At 41.3% G+C, this 11,882-nt stretch overlaps 1 protein-coding gene across 1 annotated transcript; it reads left to right on the top strand.

Moving 5' to 3' along the window:
• The first annotated feature begins 255 nt into the window (after nt 1–255).
• LOC134620787 (homeobox protein engrailed-1-B-like) lies at nt 256–3,906 on the top strand. The gene is made up of 2 exons (XM_063467084.1): nt 256–1,047; nt 3,144–3,906. Exons 1-2 carry the CDS (start codon nt 513–515, stop codon nt 3,461–3,463), a joined length of 855 nt encoding a protein of 284 aa, XP_063323154.1. The 5' UTR covers nt 256–512; the 3' UTR covers nt 3,464–3,906.
• Nucleotides 3,907–11,882: the final 7,976 nt, after the last annotated feature.

Below are 11,882 nucleotides of genomic sequence, written 5' to 3'. Positions count from 1 at the left end.
CACGTGCGCTTCTCCCGAATCGATCCAACTAATAAGCGCGTGCTGCGCGCGCGTGCTCGCCCGCAGCACAGCCACAGCTCTAATTGGACGGCGTCAATTGTGACAGGGACGATCTTCCCTCCTGATTGGCCGGTTGCTTTGTGTGTACGCGCACACGTGCTTCCGGCTGGGTGTAAGAGAAAGGGAGAAAACACACACACACACGGGGGGGGGGGGGGGGAGATAACGGTTTTAGGAGAGTTTGGGAAGAGCGAATACACAGATATTATGCTGCACCGAGGAGCGGCAGGGACACTGGCTGTAACGTGGAGCTGTTCGCTATGCCAGGTCTCGGAACACTGTTAGGAGAGGACATGCTTTAGGTGATATTGTTAACGAACGCAGGTGTTTATTCTAGTTAAAAAGGCTTTTTTACATGCTGTCTGTCTGAATTGGATACCGAAGGGGACGGGAGAGTGAGCAACAAGTGGAGTTTGGCGTGGAGAGGCCGACATTTTTCACGGTCACCAGCTATGGAAGAGCAGAAGGAGCCCAACAGCGGCCGGGACACAACCGAGGAGGAGAGCATGTCCCTGTCGCCGAACCTGCCATCCCCTGCTATGATTTTACCCCACCAGGCAGCCCAGCAAGCCCATAGAACCACGAACTTTTTCATAGACAACATCCTCCGGCCGGACTTCGGCTGCAGAAAAGAGCCGAGCTACCGCGACCGGAGCCAGACGTCGGGTCGGGAAAACGTGAACCCGCTGGGCGCGAGGCCGCTGCACACCGGCAGCCTGTGCCTGGACTCCAACTGCAGCAGCGACAGCAGCTCGTCGTCGCCTTCCTCGTCGTCGTCCACGTCCTCTTCCCCCTCTTCCAAGCAGAACTCGTCGAAGCAGTGCGAACCGACGAGCAACGGGACTGGTAGATACGCAGACAGCCCCTCGTCAATTATGGTCATGAGCGGCAGCAATGGAGGCTCTCCGCCCGTGGCAAAAGAAAGCCAGCCGCTGTTGTGGCCCGCTTGGGTGTACTGTACGCGGTACTCGGACCGGCCCTCATCTGGTAAGGCGCTAGTAGTCCCCGAATTATACCGAGTGGGGTGCTGGAGTGGGATGACTTGTATTTCTCTCCGCTGTGTCAAATAAATTTCTTCCAGGTGTCAGCGTGAAGAAAAAGAGGGAATTTAAAACTGGCACGTGAGTGTTTAAATAGTTTACTGAGGTGCTCCAGCCAATCAAAACAAAGGGTTTTGATTTCGAAAATAAGAACTGTCGGGGGGTAAAGTGCTGAAAAGAAGTCGCTGAAATAAAAGTGGTTAGCAGTTTATAATGGAGCGTATAACGGAAGCACAAGGTGACAAAAGAACAACTCAAAAAGAAGAATTAAGTAAATTAATTCAGAGTGAAGTTGAAGCACATCGGGGTTAAAGCTGATGTGGGCCTCAGGCAGTGTCATGAGCAGATGTATTTTTTATGTATTTTTTTTAAAAAACTTTTTGAAAACTCTAAATAAGGCAAACTACACAAAAATATATGGAATGTATTTGGCTTTTCTGTTAATATTAATGTTTCCTTCCTTATGCGGAAAAGACCAAAGTAATGTAAAACAAGCCAACAGCAGTGCCGAGGATTCATACCTTATTAAACCCAATTACAAGTCCACACGGTTAGTTCAAAAATCAAATGTATTGTTGTCTGGTCTTTCACGGGCTAACGTGTTTTTGCCGGTTATTTTACATTAATTTTATTTAGTCTGACAGAACTAAAGCTGGAATGTTTTTCTCTGTTTTTGCTCCCGAATTTTAGCCTAAAAATAATAATACTTAAAAAAGAGGCATGGATCTGTTTTCTAACCTCCACCACTGCTGCTTTTATTTTTCTGAAAGCAATTATTTTCTTTTCACTTTTATCCGCTTTCTCCCCTCTGAGCTGATGCAGAAGATGCATTTTAGATTTAGAGATGAGTTTGAAGGCGTTTAAAGATTTGAATCCACACATGTTCGAGTGTTTGCATATGTCATGCAATGACTTTTTAGGCCCGTATAATGTTTAGCAGTCGAACATGCAGGATGCTGATGTGTCTTTGAAACAGTGTGTGTGTGCGCGCGCGCCTCATAGCTTCTAGGCCGGCCTGTGTGATGGTGCGGAAGGTTTTATTGGCTTTAATGGTGGTGGTTATGTGTCAGGGTAAAGGTCAGAGGTCCTTCTGCGACTTATTGTTATTATTTTTTATGAAATCTATTATTAGAGCCGAAGCTCTCCAGCCTGCACTGTATCACGGCGAGAGCGCTTCCTTTGTCCCATTGGATTAAATGTGCGCAGTACACAGTTAATCAGCGGACCAATGCGCACTCATATATTCAGCTACGTGACCAAATTCCCGTGCTTTTTTTTTCTTTTTTGCTGCTTCAGCTTTATTCGATCGGGTCCTTGAAGTGAAAATACCGCGCTGCTGCAGTCATAACTGATCAAGGATGAGGTCCCATTAGCTGTGCTGCAGCTTGTGGAGCTGTGGAGTGTGCAGGGAGGATATCTGTATCTCTGCATCTCCAGTCTAACACTGCCACGTGTGAGCGATAGGACAAGGCTCATAAGGCTTTAACAAGTCTCATCATTTGCGCTGGAGCTTTTTTTTTCTTGTTGTTGTTGTTGTTGTTGTTTGGGTTGCTGCTGCTCTCTTCTGATTGGCTACTTTGTCTCCCACGTCCCACACTCACCTGTGAGGCAGACCTTCAGCATGTCAAATAGTAATGAATAATCAATCGTGAGATTCTCCCACAATCCCCCCTCCACTTCCTCCACCAGAGGCTTATATTTATTTGCTCTGATTTAAAACAAGTTGTGTTTGCACAGCGTCCAGCTTTAACAGTTCCGCTCATTCTCTGTGCTGCTTTTTTCTGTAACATCAAAACATTATTTTGATAGAAGTCATCCCCAGCACAGGCTAACCTGCCCAGATCAGTCATTCCCGCACAGACTTGTGACCTACATTCGAGCATACCGAGCAGATAATAAGGCGCTATCATCGCTCACAGAGAGACGCTTTCACGTTTTTCTTTCCTTTAAAATAGAAGAGAAAAAAAAATAAGCGGGGCTCGGTGTCAGACTGTGTCCAGCCTTAGAATAAATCTTTGTTTCCCATTGTTGTTTCCACACCAGGCCCAAGGACACGGAAACTGAAGAAGAAAAAGAGCGGCAAGGAGGACAAGCGGCCCAGGACGGCGTTCACGGCCGAGCAGCTGCAGAGACTCAAAACCGAGTTCCAGGCCAACCGCTACATAACGGAGCAGCGGAGACAGTCTCTGGCCCAGGAACTCAACCTGAACGAGTCCCAAATTAAAATCTGGTTCCAGAATAAGAGGGCCAAGATTAAAAAGGCCAGCGGCTACAAGAACGGCCTGGCCCTGCAGCTCATGGCTCAAGGACTTTACAACCATTCAACGACCACCGTGCAGGAGGAGAAGGAGGAGAGCGAATGAGCGGCCGGACTCTTTTGGACATAACGAACTGGGAGAAGAAGGAGAAGTGGGGGACGCTATTTAAAAACACAGATTTCTGTTTATGGTAACAGTATATGGACATAGTTATATAAATGAACGCTCGTTATTAAAGTTTATATAGCCACACAGTTATCATGTTGTATACGGTATATTTAATTTCAGGCTCGTCTCTTCACGCCGGTCCTTTTTTCTCTCCTCTCTGTCTGTTCTCACTGTTTTTTAGGATCTATAGGTTCTTGTGGTCTCCTTGCCCCCACCCCCCTTTTCCCCATATTTGCGCCATATTTTCCCTTCAACACATCAGTCAAGCCAAACAAGCCAAAGATTTTAATATGTTCACACGTAGTCTGAAATTTAAAAAAGAGGGAGATAGAGAGAGAGAGAGCGGTAGTTAATGGGTTAAATTATTATTTCTTACATACATTTTCACGGATAAAAAAAAAGAAGTAAATAAAAGCGTTTTGTTGCCATATTTGAGAATAAAACATATTTAAATCTATGATAAGCTGTCAGCATGTCACAATGATTCCTTACAATATGGTGAATTTACGGGAATTCTGGGTATTATTATTATTATTATTATTATCATTTTTTCACTTGAACTACATTGCCTGGACTCCCCAACATATTAACGCCCACACGGACATATAATCGTGGCACATAACGTGTTTAAAGGAGGAAAGTGTAATTACCGGCCTTTTTAAATTCCGTCTGTCTATAAAACAGCGGATTATGTGAAGTCTTTATCGGAGCTTTCATATCAAACTGAGACACACAGAAACATATCGCACAGCAGGTCCTGTTTCAGCGCCTCCTTGATGGATACCATTTCACCTATTAAAACTATTCTGGGCATTTATAGGTTTTCACGCCTCTGCTCAACTTTCTCCCGGACACGCTGGAGCGTGAACGCGCACGCTGGAGTTAATACTAAAGAAACGTGAACTCGCGGTTTGGGGAGAAGCGCTCTGTCTCTCTGTCCTGCGCGGCCTGACTTGACCTCAGGTTCAGGTTAGACTGAGCCTGGCTGTGAACTCTGTGGCATGGCGTGTGTGTGTGCGTGCGTGTGTGTGTGTTTGTGTCGCACTCCAAGGTCAGCAGCAGAAAAACTTATAGAAATCCATTTAATTTCACCCAAATCAAAAAGAGAAACTGTGTTTAAATACTCTTGAAGTATTAGTATCAGACTAGTCTACACTGGACAGTCTGCCGTCTTTTGCCAGCTTGAATTTTTCCTCCAATTATTAAGAAAACGTGAATATTTTTTTTAATTTGTGCTCACTTTCAGTTATATCACTTCACGGTAATTCTAACTGTAATATTTGGAGTTTATGTCAGCGATAGAGTCCAGTGAGAATCCTCACAGCATCCCCTCGTTGCTAAAAATCCTCCACGGAAGTAAAAACAGGCACCTGAGCCTTTTAGTATCCCCGCCGATTTATTTCGACCTGGATTAAATTCCACATCTTGATTGTGGCGCACATAAACAAAGAAGAGGAAAGCTCTCCTCTTTGACTTTATTGTTTTGTTTTTTTCTTTTGAAATAAAGAAAAAAGACTGACATCCGGAGGACGTTTGTGAGCTCGATGAGCGCTGTTTCTGTTTGTTCCGGCGCTTCTATACAAGAGATTATTTAATTAAGAGCTAACGAGCCTACAGAGGCGTTCACGGCCTCCGCGTTTCAGGAGCTTTAATTATTTCAAGTGCGTTTGCGTTCGGCTCTGCCTATAGAGCACAGATTTAATAACCGCGTAGCATAACGTGTTAATAATGGATTTCAATAACGACGAGCGTAAACTGTAAAGGCAGGTTACAGATTTTAATGAACGATTTTACCTTAAAAATCTTTATTTGTTTGCCTGTTATCCCTCAAAGCGACCAGCAGACACAACTGCGCATGTCGAGAAAAATGAATTCGATTATAAAGAGAAAGGTTTAAATTACAAAAAGTGACCGTAGACGTTGCAAAATACATTATACATACACACCTTTTTATAGTTAAGGGTTCCTGTTTTTCATGGTGAATGTGAGGTAGCAGCAGAATGATAATAACTGGCCCTGCAGCATCTCCTGCAGCCTGCGAAAACCTCCAGGGGTCCTTGAAGGGGCTTCCAGAGGCCCCACACTAATATAAGGACTAATTTAACGTCACTAACCGCTATAATGTGTGACTGAATATTCATAGGACTTAATTTCAGTTGGATTTTTTTCTCTCTTTTAAAAAAAAAAAATTGTGCTACTTTTTGTTTGTTTTGCTGATGCCGCTCAAAAGCAGCAGATGCGATGAAATGTGCGCTGTTTCTCATCGATTAAAGATACTTTAATATAATTTCGATGTCTTCGGGAATAAAATAAGAATTGGCGGAGATGTTTAAGGAAAAATACACACACACACACACACACACACACACACACACACACACACACACACAAGGACAGTGTGTTTCCAAATCCTGCGTCTTTGGCCATCTGGCCCGCATGTGTGAGCAGAGGTGCAAAGGCTGCCTGCCTCTTCACGGTCAGCCAACCCTGTAGCTCTAATATTATAATGATAGTTCCAGTCCCTGCTGTGAATGCGGAAGAGGATCTTATGACAGTGTATTTAAAATTCATACAATTATGAAACAGCGAGAGGATTCCTCTAACCCCCCTCCTCCATCCCTCCCTCCCACCTTGTCATTGAGGAAGCCGAGGGTTTATCTGTAAAACAAAGAAAAGCCCGGGATCGTTTGCATAGTTAGCATAGTCTGCCTCGCAGGCACAATATGGATTTAATTTATATGCAAATGAAAGCAATAAAAAGAGAATACACACTGGAAATCTGGGCCGTTTAAAAAAAGAGGGGGAAGAGTTGGATTCAGAGCAGGTACAGCACGCATGCACAAAATGAAGCATTATCATCAGGCTCACCCCGAGAACAGCGGTGTTATATAATATCCAGAAAGTGCACACAGCAGCATTAGCACCGTTGTTCGAAAACACACACAAAGCAGTGCGAAGAATTAAATAAGATTCCCATTATGAGGAAAGTTTCCTTCACGAGGCTCCAAATGTAGCAGCAAACAAGATCAAAGAGCACACACACACACACACCTATACACACACACACACACACACACACACACACACACACTGCACTCAAGTATCATTCCTTTTGGCGAAAAAATGAAATTCAGCTTCTTTGCATCGCCTCCGAGTGTCATCGGTGATCAGTGTGTGGTGACGTTTTAGTCCCAAACTGTTTGTCAGCAGCTTTGACATCTTTTCTAAAAAGGGTGTGTGTGTTTTCTGCTACAAGACAAAAATCACACACAGTATTAGCAACAAGAGATCTTCATTCTTTCTAAAGCTATTCATCTTAATAGACACTCAGTTTTAACTTTCAGTATTGTGGAAGCAAATTCAGGATAAGATCTCTCGGTTATCTTTAGAAAGCTTGAAAACATGCAAACCAAAAATAATGCCATTAATCAAATTTAATTAAGGCAGTGGACTGTGTGCTTACTTTTTTGGCACGAATATTTTAAATTTATTTTATTTTATGTTTTTTTAACAAATGCATTGTGATGGGTAAATAGTCTCTAACCATGACTCTACAAACACATTCAGGAAAAAAAGGAAATTACACACATATGATAATATCATTTCTTACAATGTTACTTTATTTACATTACTAACTCAATAACAATATTTCATTTCTAAACATAACAGTTATTATCCTTACTACAAAATGTAAATGTTCTTTTGATAAGAAATCAGTGATAATTAAAACAAAATGTTGCCAATATACATACAAATATAATATAAGACAACATATATTTGAAAAAGCAAACCAAGTTTATCACAGTATCGTATTTTTACTTCACGCTTACTGTTCTTAAAAAAGATAAATGATTAAAAATATCTAGAAAATCTGAAAAAACCCCAAAGTAGCAATAATGCCATCAATCTTTTTTTTTTTGCTAACTTTACAGATGAATTTGAAAGTTATAAATAACTTTATAACCCCTACAAAAAATTTGAAACATCATCAGTGCATTATCATGATTTGACAATAACTCTGACCAGCTATAGCTTTAAAAAGCCTCTTGTCTATGAAGCAATCAGTGATAATGAAAAAAATAATCATCTATATAAATATATATCTTCTCATAATTTCTAATAATGTAATAATTAAGCCAATTTGGTAAAAAGTAAAACAAGCTTTCTTCAGTTTTTATATTTATTTGCATAAACGTGATTATATTTGCTGTAGTTTTTACCTGTTGTACTACGGTTAACACAGATACATTCATGTTAAATGTATCGATGATTACGCTACACTCGAAAAAACATCTACATCATGTAGAGGTGAACCAACATTTAGAAACATTTTTCCTCTTGTAACACTTTGAATGGTGACAGCACACAAAGTGGGGTTCCTATTAGAAACATGCAGGCTAACCACCTGCCATTCAAACAAAAGAGGAGGTGACCTCAGTAGTTCATTCAATTTAGGTGTTCAAAGTGTTGTTTAATCAGCGTGCTACAAGCTGCTGGAAAATACACATCAACGCAGAAATAGGAGAGCTTTTAGAGGCGCACACAATAAAATGCACCCATGCAGAGACATACAAGCATCCGTGCAAAAAGGCAGGAAAAGACAGTCTAGGCTCTCTCTCTCTGACACACACACACACACACAGAGCCATTTAAAAGAGCTTCTTAGATCACTACCCTGTGACTGTGGTGCTGCTAAGTAGAGAAGTTTAGTAATTCCCTCCCAGCTGCCTCTATAAAGAGAAAAGAGAGCTGGGAGACAATGAGAGAGTCCCTTTTCATGTCTCTCCTTTTTCAACTTTTTACCTAAATTTCTACAGATGCCCAGCTGGTCCCACATCAGATTGCTCTTTCTACACTTCATGTAGACCCCCAAAATTTGTCACGCGGCAATGAGAAGAGCTATTCTTATTTACTTTTCTTCTTGGACTGACATGGAGAAAATGGAGAGCGTAACATTCTGCAGCTCATCCAGCTGTATGAGGCAACACTGTATTCATTTGTTTCGGTGCTCTGTCAGGAGATGTCTCTGGCACCCAGTGTGTTTGAGTGTACACTGTAGAAACACAGGGTGCATGGAGAAAATATGTGCAGAGCCGTTACAAATGTGTAAAAAACATGCTTTTGCCTACTAAAGGGATTAAACAAAATTATATGAAAATCATATGCAGGAAAAAAAATGCAGGAAAACAATGCTGACATACAAAGACACAGCTCCTGTGCAGCAAACATTATTTGTTTGGGTGACTGAAAAAAATTATAATAGAGAGAAAGAGAAAAACTTACAGCAGGGATGCACAATATCAGAAAAAAAGCACTCTGGATTTGGACATGTTGACGATTTACATTTACTATTGGTAGCAGCCAATATTTATTTGAGTCAATTAACTTAGTACATAATTGTCTAAACTTAGTCTAATGAACAGTTGAAAGACTCCCAAATTCTTATTTTATATATTTTCTTTGTTTCTATGGTACAAAAGGATGAACAAATAACATCAGACACACAGTAAATGGACTATGAGCCATATTATTTAAACTATTTCTGTTGGTATTAGCACATAATTTCACCACTGGTACATTCTATAAATTTAATACCTACAAAATGAATTCCGCTTTTTTAAAGTAGAAAACGTAAAAGGGGGAAAACACGATGTTACACAAATGTTTCTTTTGGCTTCTTTGTCTGTTTTAGCTTTAAATATGTGTTTTCTAAATTAAACATTGGCTCGCTTTTGCTGTGTTCAAATTGAACTCAAATTTTTAAATAAACTTACATTTAAATGAAATTTTTTTAAACATGATGTAATCATGCTAAATTTCATGAAATCCTCTACCTAGAGCCAAAAGTTATTTGCTAGGTTTAGGAAACTAGCTAGAGCTTCTGTTACTGCTTTCTAAGCTAGTTAAGCTAGCTAACAGCAGTTTAGCTGGGCTAAACAAGTTTAGCTTCAGTCTCATTTAATTATCAGTCAAAAAGCATCCTGTCAAAATATATTTATCTTTAAAGATAATGGTTTTTATAGATTATTTTTTTATTGGCACCATTTGTGTCTCCTTTTGTTGCAGCGAATCAAAGAAATCTTAAATTTTTTATAAAAAGCTAACCAGTTTAAAATATTTTAGCTTCTCATTCGACTATTTTTTTAAAACAATGAAATTGATGTTACCCAACAAATGAGCACCTCCAACCATCAACTAGCAATGTCTGTAACAGTGTTTGGTTGCTATATTCGTACACGCTTAAAAAATAAATACATTTTGTTCTGGCTTTAGTTCTAGCTTGTTAGCTAGCCTACAAAAATTAGCTCTGTTGCTTCTGGCTTTTTACTTGGGGTAATAGAAGTTTTTAGAGCACATTTTTATAGAGGTTATCTATTTTCAGAGCACATCATGTTATGATATATAAGGGGATAATGTGGTTTTTGTGTTAAAGCTTTTTAGGGCATTATATAATAACATTGAAAGTGTTAAAGCAACAGATGGGAACTGTATGATATTGTATGATGCAGCAGAAAATATCTGTAGGTTATGATCATAACACTTCCAGTTTGGGAACAACGTTTTACTCTGCTTGAATATTCCTGGTTTGAATTGTTGAGGGGTTCAAATCTTTCTCTTGACTTGCAGTGTGCTTACATGTGTGTGCAAGAGCGAGACAGAAAAAGTGACGACAGTCTGCGTTTATGAGATTTCAGCCTAACAGTATGAATGAATTTGTGAGTGTTTTCCCTTCAGGAGCACACATATACCAAGATCATGTCTTGCCACAGGGGAAGTTTACTCATGACTTGTTGTGACCTGTCATCAGGGGGCATACACTCTCTCTCTCTCTCTCTCTCTCTCTCTCTCTCTCTCTCTCACTCTCTCTCTCTCTCTCTCTCTCTCACACACACACACACACATAGACAAAGGTGGCACTGAAAGAGAACCTCCCACAATGCAGCTGAGCAGTCCGGACAAGGGAGGGGGGGAGCTATTTGCTCCAACAGCCGTGATCTCACCGAGCTAAATCCAGATTATATGGAGGATATACACAGTGCCACTTGTTTACACTGCCCATCAGGGGGTGATTTGAGCCAAGTGGAGTGTGGAGAGAACGGAGGTGGGGTCATCACTGTGTGCAATACAAAGTGTTCAGGCCAAAAGTGAAGGAGAACTTTCCCCTTTTAAAAGAAAAAAGTTGTGTAAATATGTAAAAATATAAAAACTGTGTGGGCATTTTTACTTTTTTAGTTAATAAAATGATGAAACTCTAAAATTGCATAAATCAAACGTCCCGATATTTGTCACACACTTTTATCTCCTTTGACAAAGTCATCAGTGTTTTATCGGGGATGTAATGTCCCAGTATATGGCACGTTTAAGGACAGTCATTCGACTCTAATTAAAAAACAAACACTGGGAAATGACATCTGCATCTCCAGCTGCAGCTACGTGGCAGGCAGCCCATCAGTTCAGGCCAATGATCAGAGTGTGAATGTGTGCATTCTGTGATCTCATTATATTTTTTATTTTCAATTAAAAGAAGTCATTTAAAAAAAACAGCATTTCTTCTGCATTTTGACAGCATTCATGAATCAAACTTTTTCTGCTGGTGACCTACTGATAGGCTCACGTGCACAGGCACACACAGTGAGAACAAAGACAGGGACACCTGGGATTCCCCTGTTGTATGGGTGGTCACACCCACCTCTGCCTCTTCTTCATGCCTTCCACATGTGGAAGCACTTTATCTTCCTGGTGCCTCGCTCGCTTCGCTTTACCGTCTGTCTCGAGTGTGAACCACTTCACTCCAGCGAGAAAGCCAAAGCTGTGAGAACAGAATGGTCATCAATGAAAATAGTGATCATATTCCCATCTGCGGCCCCCTTGAGAGCCTTCAGACTTGAGCTTAGCTGTAAAACAGCATTTTGTTGGAGGCTGTCAGAGACACCGCAATCACCTGTGTGTACATCTTAGCCCTGATACCTCCTTATTGGATCTTCTGTGGGTTTATTTTGTTGAAAATAGAACAATGGTTGACTTTCGTAGCATCCCTCTTGTTGGCTACCCTCTCACCCCCTACGCTCACACTTCAAAAGCACTTGCGGAGCTCTCCCTCTCCTCGTTCAACGCTCCGTCTTTCGTCGCAGTGGCCCAGAGGTGGCGAGAGGTGATGTGGGGAAGCGATTAGTCATATTCAATTTACATATGGCTGTCACAAAGCTCCTCCGGGCTGAGCGCTGATGTCATCCCTGCGTGGGGCCCGCTGTGGCCACCCGGAGTATGGGAAGACTTCTTGCTGTCATGAGAGGGGGAGAAAATTGCCCCTGATGGGAGCAATATCACTGTTCGAGTGGGATGATGAATGTGGGGC

Source organism: Pelmatolapia mariae, linkage group LG23, assembly GCF_036321145.2.
Source record: "Pelmatolapia mariae isolate MD_Pm_ZW linkage group LG23, Pm_UMD_F_2, whole genome shotgun sequence".
NCBI classification, from domain to species: domain Eukaryota; kingdom Metazoa; phylum Chordata; class Actinopteri; order Cichliformes; family Cichlidae; genus Pelmatolapia; species Pelmatolapia mariae.
The sequence above is the reverse complement of the archived record's forward strand: the minus strand, read 5'-3'. Positions and strand labels throughout refer to the sequence as shown.